General features: G+C 40.1%; 1 protein-coding gene across 5 annotated transcripts in view; it reads right to left on the minus strand.

The window, feature by feature from the left end:
- map3k1 (mitogen-activated protein kinase kinase kinase 1, E3 ubiquitin protein ligase) overlaps positions 1-20,611 on the minus strand; it is a 58,378-nt gene that overhangs the window by 10,138 nt on the left and 27,629 nt on the right. For 3 of the 5 annotated variants that reach the window (XM_088629191.1, XM_088629195.1, XM_088629193.1), the window contains exons 2-11: positions 12,204-12,354; positions 10,521-10,730; positions 9,558-9,758; positions 8,210-8,326; positions 6,974-7,122; positions 5,870-5,991; positions 5,471-5,552; positions 4,036-4,222; positions 3,169-3,459; positions 190-311 (exon numbers count right to left, since the gene is read on the minus strand). In XM_088629191.1, the coding sequence (XP_088485317.1) occupies positions 190-311; positions 3,169-3,459; positions 4,036-4,222; positions 5,471-5,552; positions 5,870-5,991; positions 6,974-7,122; positions 8,210-8,326; positions 9,558-9,758; positions 10,521-10,730; positions 12,204-12,354 (1,632 nt within the window). Of the gene's footprint in view, positions 1-189; positions 312-3,168; positions 3,460-4,035; positions 4,223-5,470; positions 5,553-5,869; positions 5,992-6,973; positions 7,123-8,209; positions 8,327-9,557; positions 9,759-10,520; positions 10,731-12,203; positions 12,355-15,191; positions 15,215-16,100; positions 16,285-20,611 lie in introns of those variants that run through there. The other 2 variants (XM_088629192.1, XM_088629194.1) reach the window with 2 other exon arrangements.

Below are 20,611 nucleotides of genomic sequence, written 5' to 3' on the forward strand. Positions count from 1 at the left end.
CAAAGGAGAAGTACTAGGTTTGTAGCAGGAAGCTGAATGGAAACAATTAGAAAAGGAGACCTGTGGAACAATCTCAAAGAGGCTTTCATCCCTGCTGGGGGTCAATAATGCTAATGATGCATATGTATTGAAACAACTCAGTTACAGCCCCCCACAGCCAAGACAGGAATCTGTTTGCTGTTGATTTACCTGTTAGCATCTGCACATTTCACCAGTATGGTTTCCACCACAGGCCTGAGGAGCTGCTGCAGTCGGCTTCTCTCTGACAGTGTGTGGCAGGGAGTATAAACCAGCATGGCTCTTAACGTTTTCTGCAGCAGAGACAACAGAACTCTCATCAGAACTCAGGATAGCAATACAAAACTAACCTGTTCTCACAAGGACAAAATACTTTTGGTCACTTTAATATGTGGTGGAGAATAAATTGTAAAACATTTAGAAACAAGTGCAAGCTGAGTTTTTTAACATTACTTTCATGCAAAGGTCAATACTTTTGTAAACTATTGTTGTCACAACTTACATTATTTCAGTGAAAACTGACCTGCAGACCTTAGAAACTTGAAATTCAGAGCCAACAAAGAAATAATTAATAAAAGTAAACACATTAGCAGTATGTTAAGAATATATATTATAGACTAATATGCAGAGGAACATTGTGAATCTCATCATTGAGTTTCAGGTCAAGATCTGAATGTTCCAGCACAACATCATAATCTTTACATTCATATTCAAACAGCTTCACTGAACAGAGTAAACTGTGTTTTCCTTTGTCATAAAATGTCAAATTATACAATTCAAATTTCAGCTGGTAGAGGAAAACATTTTAAACAAATACTGCGATAGAAAAAAAACTTCTCTGGCTGTCCCTCAGTTGTAAACAAGCCCAACGTGGCAAACACTGCTTAAGATTATTACGCCTTTAAGTGCTGCTTTTGGAGTTGCGATAAAAGCAAGTGAATTTTGCAGCCTTTATTCTAAGGGCACATGTGTAGTCTTCATAGAACCGCAAGGCAAAAGAAAAAAAGATTTTTGTTATGAAGATTCAATGATAAATGCAAGAGCAATTAACACAAAGAAAAGCCTACATATGGCAAAAACTCAGCTCCTTGCAGGCCAAAAGCAGCTATTTCACTGCAGGAAAAAAAGTACTTTGTCCCCCTGTTAATGGAGAAGAATGCTCACAATGCAATGGCCAGCACGCTCTGGCTGTTCAGATTCAAAAATCACACTGGGAGCAGTGAATTAGTGAGAGCTGCCAATGGGAATGGTACCCAGGTTCAACAGTAAACAGCTCTTGGCTCTATAGGGAGGTCCATCTGCTTTCACAAATCTGCCCTCGCTATTTCTGGAGCGTTTGCCACGCGCACTCAGCGCAGACACTGGCATGACTGGCCGGCTCCAGATCAGTCTCTTGGACAACCAGCTCTTCAGAATCATCAGTCTCACAGGCTGCTCCTATCCATATGACAGGCTGTTGCTTGGCTTATATTAGTCGGGGAAGGAAAGTAATGTTTGGGAGTGTAATGTCTTATTTTCACATGACATACAGTGAAAGGCCATGTCAGCTGCATTCATACTGGGGAATAATCAGCATTATTGCATACCATGGTACACACTGAGCAAATCGAGTTCAGTCATATAGATAAATATCACAATTGCAGAAGTGTATTTAGAAAGGACAATACTAAACCCAAAACCATTACTCAAAGTTAGACTAAATGCTGACTAATATGCACCATAGGAAAGACTGGAGAAATTAAAAGCAAAATATTCCCTGCCCATGCGAGTCCCTTTTTGCCCTACATAAGTGTGACATTTAAAATTGTAAACTACTTTAACCAATTTTGCCAATAATAACGAAATTATTTTATTTTACAGCCTAAGTTGCTAAATATGCACCTACGTTTCACCATACTCTCTCAGCCCTACATAAACAGGCTTTAAAACAAAGCGGTGATTAAGCGCTCTGGTCCTCGTTCTCCCGTCAACACTAGCCTTTTGCTAGTTATCTGCAGCAAAAGCTACCTCCCTTCTTCACTCCAGCAAAGGAATAACACTGCAGCCTCTCTGCCCAACGCATGCCTAAGAACCTAAACAGACAATACTGTTTTGTGTGCAGAAATGCCAGCCACCGAAACAAAATGCCGCAAGCAAATGTCAAGCCCTCCAAAAGCCTGAATACCATAGAGGGTTGATCTACAGAGGAAAGTAATTAGGTTAGTAACGTCTTCTGGTCTGCCTTGAAGTCCCAGCTACTTGAAAAAATGACAGAAAAGCATGAGAGTTCTCATAATTGTACTTTAAACCCTATTTATAAAAATGGATTTTTAACTTTCAAGGACATGATTAATATATAAATACCTTTCTCTAAACGTTCCATTTTAAAAACACGTGGGTAATGTGGTATTTCAGTTTAACTCGGGCATCTGCACAGATCACTTGACTTCCTGCTTTTTAAATGATACTGTCCAGATGAATCAAATGAAATCTCAAACTCTATCACAATGATGACTAGTTTTGTAATCTGCAAAACAAGCCTTTGAATGGCTATACTTGAGCACCAACATGTAACATGGTGTAACATGAACAGTAACATGGTGATGGCTTGTGCTTCTAACACATTTTTTAACCTGAGACCATTGTATCACAAAGGCAGAAAAATGATATCAGAGTGTCCATGAATAAACCAAAGGGATACTGCAATGGAGGCTAAAATAAATATATCTGGGACAAAAATGGTAAAATTCTAAACAATGAAGGGGAAATGGGAGATATAGGAAACAAGTATTTCTGGTTTCACCAAGGAAGAAGTCAACATTTATCACGCGGTGGAAGGACAGTTCTATATTGTATGGAATCGGCACAGAAGTCTGACAAGACTCTTTCGGGTTCTAGTAGGAGTAATAAATCACATCGTCCCAGTATTCAAGTCAGCTATATGGTGATACAAACCTCAGGGTGGAATAGCCTGACACATCTGGGATATCAGAGATACCAAAACTGACTATTTTGCAAAATGTAAAGTTCTTGGTACAATTTTCCTGTTATGAGGTACCACGGACTGCACTGGTCATCAGCCAGCAAAGCGCCTCATGGTGAGACAGAGGTAAAGACACATACAGTCACACTCCGCTGATCCTGATCCGGCAGCTGCAGATCGATACGTACCAGTGCAGCGACGTAGACCTTGTAGACTGGGTCGGCACACACCATGGAGAGCACCGAGCAGCATGACTCCACCACTACGTCCCCGGAGACTTCGCCCGGAGAGGCGCCGGCCGCTGTGTGGGCGGCGGCTGCCCCCTGGCCGCTCCCAGCGGCAGAGCAGGAGGTGGCTGTGCGCTCGCCGTTGGCCAGCAGCAGCGCGCCGCTGACGTCGTGGGATAGCCGCCGGAGGGCCATCTCCCGGATGTTCCAGTTCCTGGAGAACAGGCAGCCGACCAGCTCCATTCCAAACACCTGGACACGTACAACAAACGGGAAGGAGCCAAATTAAACCTACAGCTGCAGCCCAGAATGCTTTAATCGTGAGGAAAAACATAGAATTCTAGAAATTCTAGAAATGTAGAACATTGCACTAAATCAAAACCTACATCGGTATTTAGAGTTCAGCTCAATTCTTCAGATCCATCTTTTCCAACAAAAAGGATCAGCTATGACCGGCTAAACCTACTGGACCTGCACTTCTTTGTGACTAAAATGTTTGGCCCAAAACAGTAGACTATGGGACAGTTTACTCAGTTGAGGACTCCAATAATTAGGATGTTAACAACACTTTGTAAGGCCAAAGTGGGTCTTTTCGGCTTTATGTTATTTAGCCTGAAGAAAGACAAGAAATAAAACCTCTGTGCCTTTGTAAATTTTGTAAAAGACGTACAAAATAACAGCTGACAGGCAAACTGTGAGCAAGACTAATAAGCAGAACACAGCGTTCCGGGAAACACACAAGGTTTGGGGCTAAAATCTCGGTTCTCTGTCGTTTTTCCAGATACAATCCATTTTCCCCTGAGGGATCCCAGCCCTTTGCTGTTTTACCTTAATCCAGGGCTCTGCCAGCTCTTTGTATGTTAGGGGAATCTGCTGCACGCCATAGTGAGGCAAGTTGAAGTCACTCTCCTGCACTCTCCTCTGGGCATCAGTGTGAGGCGAGTGCTGGTGTTGAAGAGACTGATTGTGACCCTGTCGAAGTGCAGCACTGTCCAGAGTGCTGGATGAATCATGGCTGTTAAAAAAAACAGTTTTCCAGTTAAACAACGTGAACCTGGAGAACTACCTCCACTGACTTTTAATAATACCGAAGACAAAAAAAAAATCTCCACTGCAAACGTGGAAATGTAAAATTTTCCCATTGCAACACATTCTGTTTGATACCTATTGATAAGTAGGTATAAATGTGTGTGTGACTATTATTATAGTTCTCAGTTCTAATTCAAGCATTCATTTAGACCTTGAAGACAGTGAATAGCTGAAGAAAACCATGAACAACTCTAATGCAGACAAGGAATGAAATCATGGTTTCAAATGACAGCTTATGAAGAAAAGATCATTTTTGGCTACCCTCTCTCACTGCTGGTCAGGACAGACACAAAGTGTTGGTGCCTGGCAGTCTGACTATATGAAGAGAAGCCAGCTCGACAAGACAAAAGTCTTGATTTAGAAAAAAAGTAGCTTTCCATAAACCACATAGATCCTAATTAAAAGGGGAGCTACCTTATTAGGAAATGCAGAATACACATCATTAAATGAATCACATGTTGAAAGAAACAGTGCAAAACATTCTATTTCAGAAGACTCAGAGTCCACATTCTGTTATTTTTGTTATACACATTTGTTGGGGTGGTAAAATGGCACCATGAGCAACTTGACATATCAGATGTACTCTTGTAAAGTCTTAGGTCACTAATATAAGACCCACAAAATATTAATAGGCTAAGAATTTCCACCACTGACACATTTTAAATTAGACTCTAATGGTTAAACGGGAGCACAATTAAATTCATCCTCTTGATGTAATCAAAGGGAGGATTTATCGAGGACGTCTAATTTAGTACTGTTGACTCTCACATTCTTAGCCCAGGACTTTAGTCTCAGCTGTTAACCCATGTTAAGTTCAATGCAAAAGGTTTAACACCAGAAGAGAACCTGGAGATCTTCTGCACTACTCATTCAGTTCACTTTGTTGCTGTAGCTTTATGAAATTTGGCGTACAATGCTTCTTTTCTACTGGGAAATATTTTAATTAAACAGAATATTAAGCTTTGGAAGTTGAAGGTCATAAGTTATTTTTATCCTTATATGAGAAGAATGTCAGCAATGATGAAAAATGCCCTTCGCCTATTGGGTTTCTGAACTGAAATTACAGAGACTTAGAGACAGCAATTAATGGCCAAGAAACTTGAAACTGTTGAATCTTAACACACCACAAGTGTCAAGATTCAGAAGCCTTGTTTTCTGAAAGTGTTGCCTTTACCTGTAAAAATCGTGTGATTTCCACTTGGCTCTGCAAAGGGGACAGATCAATGTTTCACGGTTCCGTCTACATTCTTCAGCCCCTGAAAATCAATACCGACAGACATTATTAATTTGTTTTGCACAGAAGACAATTTGTGGCTACCTGTCAAATGAGAGAGAGAGATTAAAATAATGAAAGCCTGCAGATAGAGGTGCTATAAAGGTTACTGCATTGCATTACACAATGTCTGAGCATCCACTCTGACATTAGGGCTAACAAACACGTGACCATGCAAAACGTTTGACTGCACAAAACGTATGGGTCAATGAAGATGAGCAACAGATGACGGCTACTTTCTGAAGGTTCATTCTGAAGATACTGCTAAATGCACCATTTTAAGGCCTATAACAGACTTACAGATAGACATGCAGTGATGATGAAGCTTGTTCCTGCAGCCTTCTTCACAGACTGTTAAACTCTCTTCATCTAGCATGTCCAGCAAACATATAGGGCACATTTGCTCTTCTTCATCCTTCATGCTGCAAAGCCAAAACAATAACACCTTGAAATTACCTTTCAAATCCAAGGACCAAAGGACAGAAGTCTATAATGCAGACAGATTTTAACAAAAATACAGTTCAGTCTCTTTGGCTGTCGTCCACATGACCTTAATTAAGGCAGTGATGACTTTAATAAGTTGGTGAAAAACGAAAATGCTCCTTACTGCAGTGTCAATGGAAGACTTAGCTGCTTGGATGCAATAAGAATGGAAAAGGGAAAATAATGCCATCACAAGGAACATACGGAGGACTGTCTTAACCACATCATGGGTGAGCCCTTCAAGTTTCTAAATGGGTGTAAACAGCACCTTTGATAGCAATATTAATGATTACTCACTGTTTCTAGTCATGGTCCTGAGGCACTCTTGTAATTCTTATTTCTTTGGGTTCTTATTCCAACTAAGCTCTTAATTAAGATAACTAAATTTTTAATTGAAGTCTCTGTTTTTTAAGAGTTTCTACTCTTTAAACAGAAAGGTGGAACAGGAGTTAAGAGTTCAGTGATTTTAATTCTTTAAGAGCTCAGTTGCAACAAAAACCAGTTAAGGACAGAAAACTGCAGGACCAGGATTGGGATTTTCTGGCTTATGTTATTCCAGAATTGAAAAACAAAGTTGTAACCATGATTATTCAGCAATACAACAAACATAATGGGATGATAATGACCACAGCATTTTCTCTATTGAGGTCTGGTCATAATCGTTCTGAAATTTTAGACATTTAAAGGATAAACGGATTCAATAGTCTTCATATGTGCAATTACAATTAAATGAAAATTGACAGTATAAAAAGTATTTAAAAAATAGTTCATGAAAATGCTGTCCTTGAAATTGCAGTTGGTGTTGGATTACTAAGAGGCCAGATGAAAAAACAGAAAGGAGTAATCTTTTGCTCTTTAATTTTTCTGGCTTCGAAAACTTAACTAACTTGACTACAGCAAAGGAAAAATAACCTTCCGCACCTGTTCTCATTGCTTGATGTTGAATTACTGGACGAGGAAGACGTGTGAGAATTGGACATACGGGACACAAACTTCTGGATTGTATTGCGAGAGGGAGCTTTGATTCGTGAGCTACGCCGATTGTGATACTTCTGAAATAAGCTCTCCACCTGTTCAGGAACAAAATAGGAAACAAAAGTTCACTTGTGGTTTTTTAAGTTTTTATTTCACATAGCACAAGCTGAAGAAACAGATATTTAGATGGGTGACTTCAATCTAGCAAAAAATTGTATTACATTGGATCTTATCTCCAGACAAAGGTGGACCACATAAGTGAAAAGTAAAAAGCTAACAAAACCCACATTCCAATAAGAAAATCAGATGGTTTTCTTTTCTGCCCCATTTCACAAAGTGTCTTTAGGAATACTGGATAATACAGATAATGTTGACTTGGAAAAGCAAACAGAGTTAAAGACTTTGAATCCTCCACACTCAAACGTTCATCTTTTGGGAGACAAAAAAAATAAGATAAATGTATCTGCACATTACTTCAGTACCCTGCTAAAACTATATTTTTGATAAAACTATTTACTATAGTTACTATAAGTAACTACTTATGTAATTAATGCATGCTGACACATAAAATTTATGAATGCTACATTAATCAAATGTATTCAGATTCTTGGTTTGAAAGCTGCTTGACTTCAATTCAATACTCAACAATGCAATTCTGGTTCAATGCAATACTGAACAATCCTACATTTATTCTTTATTGCAAACCCTTATACTTTAATTTTCTAAAAGTATACATATGTAAATACCAGGCAATATTTATGCTCAACAAGTTTCACTTAATAAATGATCATACAACCTTTGGAGAAGGACAGCACCGCAGACATTTTTAATTTTTGTGTTTGTGTATAATATTAAGAGGTGCTCATAAACTGCAGCAATACTTCCTTCATTCAAAAAAAAGTTTCTTATTTTTGTACAATATTTCTAGTCGTCAAGACTTACGGGTCCTGCTTCAGAACTGCTGTCAACGTCCATGTATGGTTATTGTCCAGTTCCGCCGGGCCAGAGCCCGATTCACAGTTTGTAAACTTTTACTGCTGGCTAGTCTTTCAAATCCCAGCAGGCCGTAAAGGGTTCATGGACCGTCAGAATGTGCTTTGTGGTTATGCTGCAGTATGAACTCTCTTCCCCAGGGGCGGGGGGGTTTACAAGACAGGTGGCTGTACAGCATGAAGCGGTTACCTCAAAGTTTTTCAGAGTTTTTCTCCACAGCATGGGGTCGGAGGGCTCGAGCTGGAACACCCTCAGCATCACGAAGAGGACGTGGATACAGAACGTCCCTCGGCCACAGCTGCAGGTCTGCAAAGACGGCGTTCATCACAGTGGTGTCAGAGAAGTGTGCTCGGTGCACAGAAACAGCCTTCGAAGATGGTTTTAGTTTAAGGCGACTCCCCCACTAATTCAAAAACACCCTCACGAACCAGAGGGAATGCTCTCTAACCCAGAGTGCAGGCAAGCAAACATGATACCGATATGGTTATTGATACCAACTCAGTCTAATATGACATTAGAGATTCTTAACCATATTATTATAAGGAACAAGTCATCGGTTTATTCCATGCTGAAAAAAAGAAGAAAGAAAACAACGTTTTGGCCATGGAGCCTTCTTCAGGTCTGAACATATTATAAACCTATCTGGCTGATGCTTTTATCCAAAATGAATCATATCTGCACCTTTTAAGTTTTTATTTCAGATAGCACAAGCTGAGGAAACAGATATTTAGATTTAGTGTTAGATGACCTGTTTCTACAACTAGGAAGAATTAACTGGACCGGTTCAGGTGACACCTTGGGTACAACTGCACCCCAGACACATCCGGTTACCAGTCCAGGACCCTAACCAGAGACGCCCATGTCCATGTCAAAATACTGCATTTGATAAAAGATGCCAGGTGACTCTTTAAACAGCATTCCTGTTGTTGCAAAATAAACTACAGCTGCAAACAGAATTGTCTTCCGAGATCCAGATTACGTTTCAACTGTTTCTATGTTTAAAAAAATCCTAAAGTGCTTTCCTAACTTTCACATGCATTCAAATGGCTTATATTTTAGTACAAAGAAAAGGTTTCCAAAGAAAGGATTTTACACTCTCAACTGTGGCTTCCTCTCCAAACCAGACTCCCAGACTGATTACATTTTACTGAATCCAGGAAGACAGCTTCACAGTCACTTAACTTGTTCCAGAAACTTCCTGTAGACAGCTGTTTTTTTTTCTTGTGAAGAAAATGTGATTTTAACGAAACCCTCTTGGAAATGTTTCAGGGAAGTGCTGAATTACTTACACTGTTTTTCACAATAATTTGAATTCGGTTTTGCTATCAAGGATTTAAAAAAACATTCTCTTTGGTTGCTTGTTTCCTTGCTGATTAACCTGCCACTGACTGCATGTATGTTTTAACCCGTTCCACCTACAACAAATGATCACGCAACACATTATGATCATTTAGAACAGATGATGAGGAGTTAAAATAATCATGTGATTCCAATTCCCTTCCTTTCCTAATATCTCCAGTGTAATGGCTGATCTTACCTGAGGACCAATAAACACCCTGTATTTGTTGTCAGGGCTGTCTCCGCCAATGAGGAAGGAGTTGGGTCCGATCTGCTGCAGCAGGTACAGTCGTGCCCTCATGACTTTGTTGACTCTGCGGGTTGTCTCCTCGGGACTGTAGGGAGAGAAGCCGTCTGGAGAGGGAGCCCTCCTGGGTGGGGTGACGCGCCCACTCTGGAACTGCACACAGAACAGGGCATGTTAAGAGAAGAGCTACGGCTATGGGAAAACTTTTGGCATGGCAGTAATTATGCCATTTTCAATAATTGCACATTGCTTTTCTCTATAACGAAAGCCTATCAGGATCACAGTTTACTTTCTCAGATAAGATGCAAATCATGTCGGTTGGTTTCAGTCGCCAATTATTCAAAGTAAACTAAGATCAGGTCATTAACTCTGAGACCAGAGGAAGAATACAGCATAAGCTGCATTTTCATCCACAAACACGTAGTTATTTAGCGTCCACTGCTCCGTTAAAGGTTGAAAAGAGTTAAATAAACTGGAGATTAAAAGAAAATATTTTCACACTAAGCAATATTTGTATCTATATTTAAAAACCAACAATATATTTTAAGTAATAAGTTATAAGGTCTAACAAGCATAAACCTGACTATAAAAAAGACCCAATGATTAAAAATTTAAACCGCATTTTTGGGAAAAAATTTTTTAATTGGGTGGATGAACCTTTAATATTGACAGCTGACTTTCAATAAAAACAGTTCAGCAAATATCTTTGGACTTCATCAATATAAACCACAGTGTTTTAAGTTTTCCGGGAAAATAAAAACAATAAAACCTAAAAACAATTGATAACTTTAGAAAACCACATGCAGAACCTCCACTGTACTTGAACTCGGAGATCATGTCTATCTGCACCGCTGCCTGACTGACAAGCACCTCTGGGAGGAAATGAACAGACCGCCTGCGGGTGGAGGGACTTACAGGTACCGGAGACACCCTCTTCCTGCGCACGCCAGGAGACTCCGACTTGAAGCCGGTCTTGCAGGAGGAGGAAGAGGAGGAGGAGCTGGGAGAGGGGCTTCGTCTGCCCCTGGCCTGCAGGGACGCGGCGGCCTGCGACTCGCTCAGGACGTCTGAGCCCTGCTTGCCAGCCTCACTGCCGTCCGGCCTCAGCGGAACGGGTTTTACGACCTGTGAGCGAGAACAGGCTGTGGGTTCTCCTGAAGTGGCGGTGAGCAGAGGTGCTATGTGTTGCTCTCTGCACACTTCTCCTTTCACAGTGTGAAATTCAAAATGTGAATTTTAACACTATATTGGCGTCAGACTTATATATTTCCTGTTTTTTGTTGCCAGGATATACACAAAACAAAAGGCTTATGCATAGCAACAATAGTTTGGCACTGCACTAATAGTCACAAGACGGCACAATTTTGCACATCTCCTTGAGCACAGCAGTCTAACTGAAGTGTGAAGTCAGTCTCTGAGTAAGCAACTAACAAACCTCTTATTTGCTTTGACAAACTAAGTAAATGAATACACATGGATTCAGCAGTCTGACCCTAAGGGAAAAAAAAATCAAGGCAATGCTTCTCTGAATTGAACTGACCATATTTATTGATGGATGAAGAGAAAAAATATGCCCCCTTGCAAATACATTATCTTGCTCCTGTCTGGTATTTCCAAAGTTAAAAGGAATAAAGAAAATTATTAAGATATAGCTCTCATCACTCGGAAGCCCAACATTTTGAGAAACCAGTATGTGACAGTATATACCAGATTTACAGCAAAAATATTTATTTTCAAGACCGGCATATTGCATTTACTTTTAAGCACATATTCTCAGAAGACATGGAAAAGGATTTCTCCATTATATTTCCAAACCATCACTCTAAACATTTCTTCCTTTTAAAGAAGTCCCTTCTGCTTAAAAATGTTGTTCCAAATGGATGGAATTCCACATACTGTCAGGTTATCGCTCCCACAGCTGCTTTTTATTCTCCCTTATTGTCTTTTAAATTTCTCTATCCCACAGTCCCACAAGACGTCCATGGATGGCAGATTCTGTTTAGGAGGACACTCTGTCCATTTTCCCTACAATTCTGCTTTCCTCTGGTAAACAGCCTATTGACTAAATGTCTATAAAACCTGCCTATTACACCAATAACCTGTACAGAAGGCTGCTAGAAAAAGCAAGCCGATGAGTTAAGATGGCAGGAAGTCCTCACCGATTTGTAAATGGTTTGCAAACGGAAAACCATCAGGTATTAAGTTATGATACAACAACCGAAGGAACTGGCAACAGCTGTACTGGCAGATATGAAGCTTCAACGCCGTTAATGTGCTGAGTGTAGCTCTGCTCACGTCAGAATTCGATTACGGACGATTGCAGGCAATTCCGGCTTCAGAGCCAAACAGCGTGAGTCACCAGGCAGCAGCGAATCCCTCTGTGCTAGAAGATCAGGTCTCCTGCTATCAATTATATCTAGCTTTCAAGAGTGTGATATCACTTCCTGCAACAGGCTCAGAGACTAAATCCTGAAGAGACTAAGTCCCGAAGCGATCTTTTCTCCAAAATAACATGAAACCACATGAAGGAGAACAGTGCAAGGAGAGCACAGGAGGGAGAGGATATGGGGGGTCGATTCACATCACGCCTCCACTCACCACTGGCCCTCTCCTGCTTCGCCTCTCCAGCCACTCGTGCTTCCAGGCCGGCATGCACGTGGCCTTCAGCTTCTCCCGGATCATCCGCTCTTCTGGGCGGTCGTCCATCTTCTGCAGGCCCCTGGGGGTATCCTTATTCTCCATGTCACGGCTGTGGAGAGGAGAGGAAAGAGAAGACTAATTAGAACCGCGAGCTAGAAAATCAAGGCCACAAAAAAAGGCCTCAACCATCCTGTTGTCTGGCTTCCCTGCTGCTTTTTGTATTTTGGGTTATTTTTCTAAATTTATATTTGTGGTCTGAGCTCCATTCCAATTGGCAACAAAGGTGCACCTTTGCACGGTAACGAGCCCAATTTGTAGACTACCATGTAATTACAGGGTCAAATGAGAAGGAGGAGACGTGCTTGGCTACTGGCATCGCTAATTTACTGCACCTTCACAAGCGAAATGTCAAGACCACACAATTCACAGCTTGAGGGGCTTGACTGGTAAAGGGTTAATGGCTATTGATGCATCAAAATGGGGATGCATGACTGGAGTTTAGCCACAGATTTTAACAAGAAGTGAGATACACAAAGGCCAGCTGGAGCGCGTCTTTAAGCCTCAGTGGTGATCTGTGGCGGAATGTTTTATACCAGGGGGTGTTCAATACTGGAACTGGAGCACCGATGTTTCAATTCCAGTTCAGTTCTTAATGAGCTAAACCAGCTGGTTGCTGGATTAACTGAACCATTGTAACAGCTTTTTCAGGTGGTGCTACTTGGAAGACACCTTAACAACCTACAGACATACTGGCCATCCAGCTCCAGGACTGCAAAACCTCACCCTGTTTTAATCAAACGAAAGAATTAGTGGTTCACCATCATTAGCATGGTTCTTAGATTGGTCCTGAGATTCAGCCTGGATTTTACTTGAATTACATTGCTGAACATCTTCCAAGGTCAAAGTCTAAGCTAACAGCCACCTGACTGCTCCCTTAGTTGTGCTGGGTACTGGGGAAAGGACAGAAAAAGGCCTTTATGGACTGGAAACCTTGTTAAAGTTGGTGTGTTTGTTGCCAGAGGGAAAGGAAAAATGCTGTGAGAATGCAGCAGGTGAGAAAAAAACACCCCCCTCAACTGCCTCCCCCTCTTTGGGAAGCAGGAAAAAATAACTTCTTTTATTTCAAAGGGGATAATGTTTAAGTGAGATCACAACCGACAACAAACAAAATACAGAATGTTTTCTGTCTCCAAAAATGTTTCAAATAAATGGACTGCTGTGTTTAATGTATTTTCATCAGCCAAATGTGCTCTGTCTTTGCTGTACTTCAGATTGAAGGCTACTGACCATACAGAACCAATTTATGATTTAAATGCCTACAGAATCTATGCAGATTTACCAGATCTTAGCAACTGTCACCCAGCTTCACATATGAACAAGTAAAAGGTTTATTCCATGCTGAAAAGAGAAGAAAGGAAACAACGTTTCCGCTATGGAGCCTTCTTTGGGAGGGAGGATCCACAGGCCCCACAGCCGAAATGTTGTTTCCTTTCTTCTCTTTTCAGCATGGAATAAACCTTTTACTTGTTCATCTGTGAAGATGGGTGACAGTTGCTAAGATTTGGTAAATCTGCATAGATTCTGTAGGCGTTTCAATCATAAATTGGTTCTGTATGGTCAGTAGCCTTCAATCTGAAGTGCAGCAAAGACAGAGCACATTTGGCTGATGAAAATACACCTACGCATGCTGACACAGCTACCCACCTGAGCTACGTCTTCACACATACTTTTGTAAATAGACCCCTGAGTATGTATCAGACTGGGAAACGTCTGAGACAGAGACTTGCATGTTTCTCTTATTAAAAAGATATATAAGAATGTCCCTCATGAGGCACATTTTTTTAAAATAACTTGTGAGAAGAAAAGATATCATGAATGTATTGACTGCAAATGCAGAAAAGCAAATCACCAACATTACTCAATTTAGAACTAATTACTGACTACTCTAGTGTAGCTACTGTTACCACATGAAAAGTAAAAAAAAAAAAGTATGCTCAGGTTTTGTACACTTAAAAAAACAGATAATTCAGTACTTTTTTTGAATTTTCCTGGAACAAGCACTCTTGCAAAAGGATGTTATGACAGATAACAGCAGTCTGAACATGTTAGAGTTACTGTACATCATATTAATGTGCTGTCAGCATTGTGCTCTACATTTTCATTTTCTTAATATAAGCAGCCCTTGCAGGACAAACAAATATGTCCACTAAATCCCAGATACTGCTTGCATCATCTGTCCAGCGTTGACTACCGTTTACAGGAACATTCAACATCACACAGAAGCTCAAAAATATGTAATTCAGCAACTTTTAAAAATGATGTGTACTGGCACTCATGCAAGGAATTTCTATATTGCAAAGGGTTACACAATGGTAAAAAAATTGAAATGGTAAAGTGCACTGCAGTCTGTGCTCTGACATTCTAAATGCTCTGATATTCTAAGAGCTTTATCTGAGCTTTTGTTGGTGGCTACTGAATTATTACAAAGAGCTCAGCGATAAAAGTGCTCTCCTGCACGTTTCATTTCAGCTTTGGTAAAGAAGAGACCACTGGTAAATGGCAAGGACTAAGACTACAACACTGAGCACCTCTTGTTTTCAAGCATCTTGCTTGAACACATATGGTCGATGGAAAGTGGTAAAAAACAGTAAAAGATAGCCCTTGAACACTCGGAACATCGTGATTCATTCCTACAGATCTGTATTGAGCAAAACCAAGGTTCCGCATCGGGATCCTAAGAAAGCCAAAACATTTAGAAATAGCAGCTGAGAACCTAAAACTTAATTAATTCGCAACTCCTCTAGTTACAAATTAAATTCAACAAAGCATAATTACTCAGCATTCTGGCCCTTTTTTTTTAATCCTGCAAACAGCATATCCCTGGTACACTGTGCCTCCAGCTTTTGGCATTCATTAGGTAAACTGCCAGGTTTCCCCTTTCGATACCTTGGCATCCCATGGAGAAGATGTCTCGATCACCCAGTGCAGCAGACAGGAGATTAAGAAAATGTGCCATTTTGCACAAAGTTCACAGAAAAAAAAAAAACAGATCGCCTTAGCTTTTCTGCAAAAAAGTACCATTATTTTTAAGATCGTTGTCTAACGGGAGTTGTAGTCAATCAGCGTCTCAATGGTCATTTAACATTTTGTTTTATTTACCACTTGAGAGGTTGCAGAGACAAGTCACGAGCCGAAGTGTGGCTGACAGGCATTAAGTGAGCTCGTTTCATGACAGATTGTATTACTTTGGGAGAATAGTGAATACAAACTGTTTTGCTGCTGGTATTTTCTTTAGAAGTGTATGGAATTTGCCAGGTGCCTCAACCATGAATGGGTGCAGACTGTTTAATACTGCTGACTTTAATATTCAAGCAGTTTCTGAACATCATTTGATAACTGATTCGTAACTATGAGTGGCAGCTAAGTGTGCTAATTATCTTTTATTTGACTTTTCCTGTTATGGCAAAAACATGATAATATCAAGTTTATTTTAATATTATGAAATACTTGCTTTACTTCCATGTGAAGTTATCCTCATTGTGCACTTTATTATGAAAGAATATTACGATATTTATTTGTGTAAAAAATATCCTCTTGTTAATCACTACCTCATTCCAAAGCAGCTGTTTGGACTAAACTTCATAAAACCTTTACAATGGCCTAACAAATATATACCTTAGGAAATACACAGTTTACTTAACACACACTGAGATCTCACCCAGGAAAATTCTTTCTAGAGTACGGTAATAAAAACACTGTCCTTGTCATGGTCCTCTTAGATAATTTAAAAACAGAGGGAGGCTAAAACTCTAGGAGACTGATCCCATCGAAGTTGAAAAGAAAATAAGAACTCACCAAATAAAGTCCATACCACTGTAAACGGAGGTGGAATCAACATTATGTAAAGAACAACGCGAGCAATAACAGAGAGTCATTGGTAAAAGAGACATTTTAGGGCAGTGTTAGAATAGCCTCTGCTTAAGTTCTTTTTAATTTACAGCACAGCCAAAACACTTCTTCTTTTTTGAAATACTGTCAAAGGAAACACCATATAGAAAAGGAAATGGTGGCTTCCTGTTAAATGCAGAATAATATTGAGCAGGTGTCCAGGGCTTTTTAACCAGGAAATATGAAAAGTTCAAGAAACTACCAGCACACTGTAAGATGGGTGCCTGCAATGCACAGTGTTTTTACTTTAATGCAACAAATCCTGTTTAAAAACTGACTATTTTGATATAGTCCACAACCTAATTATTTCAAGAAGCTTGACAAAAAGCATGGTGTGTGATTCAGATACTACTGGATTATGACAAGTGGACAATTAAACATCAGATACACACAAAAAAGCAAAAAAAAAGGAAGGATAGGTATCAGTAAAAAAGGTATCTTATCACTAAGCACGTACACACTGGTTTTTCACTTGGCAGTAAGCCGTAACAGAACTCCACAAAAACCAAGCAAGACAGGACAGCCGAAGACTTCCACTTCAAACTAAAATTAATAAGACTGTGTTTGTCGCGTACCATCAATGAGCACTGCTTTCAGTTCCCCCTAAAGCAAAACCCCTTAATCCTTCATTCACCCTTCATGAGTGTATGAAACGATAAAGACGCAAATCTTCCTGGACTTGGACCCGGGAACAATAAACTAAAGCTCGCAGTCTTGACTGACTCCGAATAAAAGGCAGCAGAGGCTGGGCCCTTGCCTCTCACATGACAGCCACCCCAGTTCCCTGCAATCCCACAACAAAGGCTCTTTGTGCAGCTCGTGCAGGTGGGACACAGAAGCCCCTGCTGGCTAAGAATACAATTCGGCCACGTAAACCGAAACTCAAACTTCCAGGTCTCTCTTCTCACATCCTCTCTCATGGACCGCAGGTCCCCTAAAAAAAGATGCCCCTTCTCCAAATCCTGGTGGGATTGAGCGGACAGTGTCTCTACATGTGGGGGACACACAGCGTCAAACTAACACACGCAGGCAGTAAAGATACAACCGTCATGTCAGGATGGAAAAGGAAACAATGATGCCACTTAAAACACAGTTTAATGACTGTCAGTGGAGAAAAAAAGGGCAACACTACAAGGGGAATAAAAATACTTTTTCTGCCTCGACGTGCGGCAGCTTTGGCTGTTGGAAGAGTGAAAGAAAAAGAGAGAGGGATACAGCAAAGGACCAATTTTCCCTGTTTTGCTTTCAAACAAAAACAAGTAGAACAAATTACAAGACGTGAGGTTGAGAACATCTGCCCTGACAGGTCTAAAATCTACCCTTATGCAAAGCATCTGATGACCAGTCGAGGAGTCTAGTTACAGCCGTGACTGCTTGGCTTCAGTTTAGACTGTACAAAGTGATTACAGCCGTATTGCATCAGAAAACTGCAAGCTACACCAGCCTGCCATGTTCTTAAAAGACCAAGACCTACTGTACAATAACCATCATGTACCCCATCTCATGGAATGGTCCAGCCCCCATAAACAACGGGTCACCTATTCAGAATCGGCCAGACCGATTAGTTGCTAAAGTAAAAATCTGTCTCCAACTTCCACGAAACAGGGAAATGGGTGACACGTGTAAAAAGGACTGTACGCTTTCAATTGTATTCTTCATACTTCCAAACGGGAAAAGAAATCAAGCTAAACAACGAGAAACTGCAATGCAGTTAAGAAGGGATGACTAATGAGAAGAAAATGCAGCTGCAATTATTAGTGAACGGGATTTATGTTAAACATTTAGATGTGATGGAAAATGGAAAAGCAGAAAAACTATTGTTTAATTTGCTTCAAAGTTCACAATGTTGGAGTGGACAAACAAAAATGACCAGATTTTGAAAGTCTGGGCTAGCTGCTTAAGAATTTCCATACCATCATTCACGCACCATAACCTTGCTGAACAGCAGTGATAAAGTGCATTAAAAAGCTTGCCCTGTTGGCATTTCTGTAAGAGCCTATGGACCTACAGGTTTATGAGCCTGCTAGAGTGCATCATAAACACTGAAAGCACATTACCAGAGCAATGAGACAGCAAGCCATTAGTGTGCTAAATTATTATTCCCAATACAGAAATATAGGCCCAAGCAAAAAAAACAACATGAGTGCCATTTTCTTCACCCAGCTGCACTGCAGTTCTCACAGGCCTAAACCAACATTCTGATCTTCATGAAGTTACTTAACATCAACATATTACTACTTTACTGCAAAATGCCTTTATTTTATGAGGTAAAGCTGAACATTTTCAGTTTTGTCATTAATATCATAGTGTTGTCTGTCAAAGGAGGGAGATCGTGTGTGCTGTCATATCACCAGACTGAAAAGGTGGAATGCAGTCTGAATTGTGAAGGAAGAGGTTGTGAATGTTATCTTCCGCATCAGGTAACTGGAGAAATTTTACTTTTCCATGTGTTTGTCAAGTGAAACTAGATACTTGAAGGAATTTGCTTTCACTGGCAAGCAATTTCTCAGTGGAAATACAAGAACCGACAACACGGAGCAGCACTAAATCCAAATGATAAGAAAGAACATGAAGACTTCCAAACACTAAACCTAATTCTTCGAGACTGTACAGTACTTCCCTAATAAACTACTTACAATTCATATCTACATGCTGTGAAACACGACTGAATTGAGCCATCGGTAGCTTCCTTTTTTAATGTGCTTAAACATCTGTGAATCTAAAATTAAAACCTCAGTTTTGACAGGAAATGAAGATGCAATTGCAGCCTTCCTGTTTATTCAACAGAGCCTGTATATCTGCAGCAAGTCTTGTTGTTGCAAAGAAAGTTCTAAGAAAAAGAAATCTTCACAAAAGTAATCTGTAAATGGTGCTTGAGATACCACAGCCCATCACAAAGTAATGTATGTCAATACACCCCACTCTTCAGATATAAAGTAAATTAAGTAGTTGGCTGTACCTCAAGATATGCTCTCTGTGTAAAGTGGAAGTTTGGATCACATCAACTGCCTGTTCAAAATATATGGTTTGTGGAGAAATTGAAACAAAGCTATTAGTCTGAAATACAGATTCACATTATGCATTAATTCCTTCCCATCTTAATATTTAAAAAAGCCTGGAAAAACATTTTTTGCAATATCAAGACTTTCTAAAAAAGTACTGGTGTACTGTGTATAAATGTACATAGTAACCTAGACGAATACTATGGTATGAATCAATCCCTGCAGGAATGGATACTAAAATAATGAAACGCTCACTGGCCGACCATGGATTGTACGCTGACTTACAATGCAGGACTTCAAATGCTTCATGACCTTGGTGTTTTAACACCAAGCTCAAAGCAACTTTAGCTATTCAAAGAAGCTATTGTGCTTCTTCAAGCAAAACCCTGCAAAGAAAGAATTTCAAGTTTATAGCTGCTTGCAACAAGATCACAGGAAGTCTGGCAGTTAATGATGGTCGCACATATTTTGGTTTTCACTTTGTTAAGGTACAGAGGACTACAGGAACAAAAACCTAACTTAAAAGGAGTTAAAGTATTAACAGCAGTAGTTACTACTACTACTGTTGACACCATACACACATCGCGCTCCCTAAGGCTGTGCAGTGCATTTCTGAGTTACTTTTGCATGCCCTTCATAAGGCCTGTAGTGAGCCTGAAGCGTCCTGTGATCTGCAGTTAGTGTATTAAACTGCGATTCACTTGGAACTACAATTAATGCATGGTTTTGAATTTCACAATAAAACTGGAGACATTTGGAATAATGGAGTATTCCCATGTTTTAGATCAAGGTTTTTGTATTTAGATCCTCCAGACCCTCAAGCTATTTCTCAAACATGAGTCATTTATTGGATTTCCATAGTTTTTTTGAAGGGGTTGCTTGAAAACCGTCACCGAGGAAAGGCAACCTTACGATGCAATAATGGCTCAAAACGTTTAATGTGAAGCCACATAGCAGTATCTCCTAGCAATCTAGATGCAACACATGATGAACTTAGAGGTGTTTTCAAGCTCAACTGCTTCCACAATGGGCTTCAGTTCTCACTTCAGCATTCATGACCCGATGAAAACCAGGCTTTATGGGGAGATTGCATCGCACCTCTGTGAACAAATCGACAGCAGGCACTGTCGTGAGACTCCAGTTTCATAGTGTTCAACCCGTGAGGATATGGGCTCAGTCTCAGAACGAATGAATTTCACTGAAGTGCGTCAAGTTACTAAATAACACTGAGAAAAATAAAACTATTTCAAAATAACACTTTAATGCCTACTTGAATCATGCGGATCTTATGTGATGCCTTTGAAAGCAGTGAATGGTCAGAGAACTGCATGAGCATTCAAGCCTTTTTAAGGAGGTTACTACACTTTATTAGGGATAGAAAAAGATTTTGACAACATGAGGTTTCAGTCAGTGACA

This window comes from Lepisosteus platostomus, chromosome 4, assembly GCF_059453375.1.
Source record: "Lepisosteus platostomus isolate fLepPlt1 chromosome 4, fLepPlt1.hap1, whole genome shotgun sequence".
Taxonomy (NCBI): domain Eukaryota; kingdom Metazoa; phylum Chordata; class Actinopteri; order Semionotiformes; family Lepisosteidae; genus Lepisosteus; species Lepisosteus platostomus.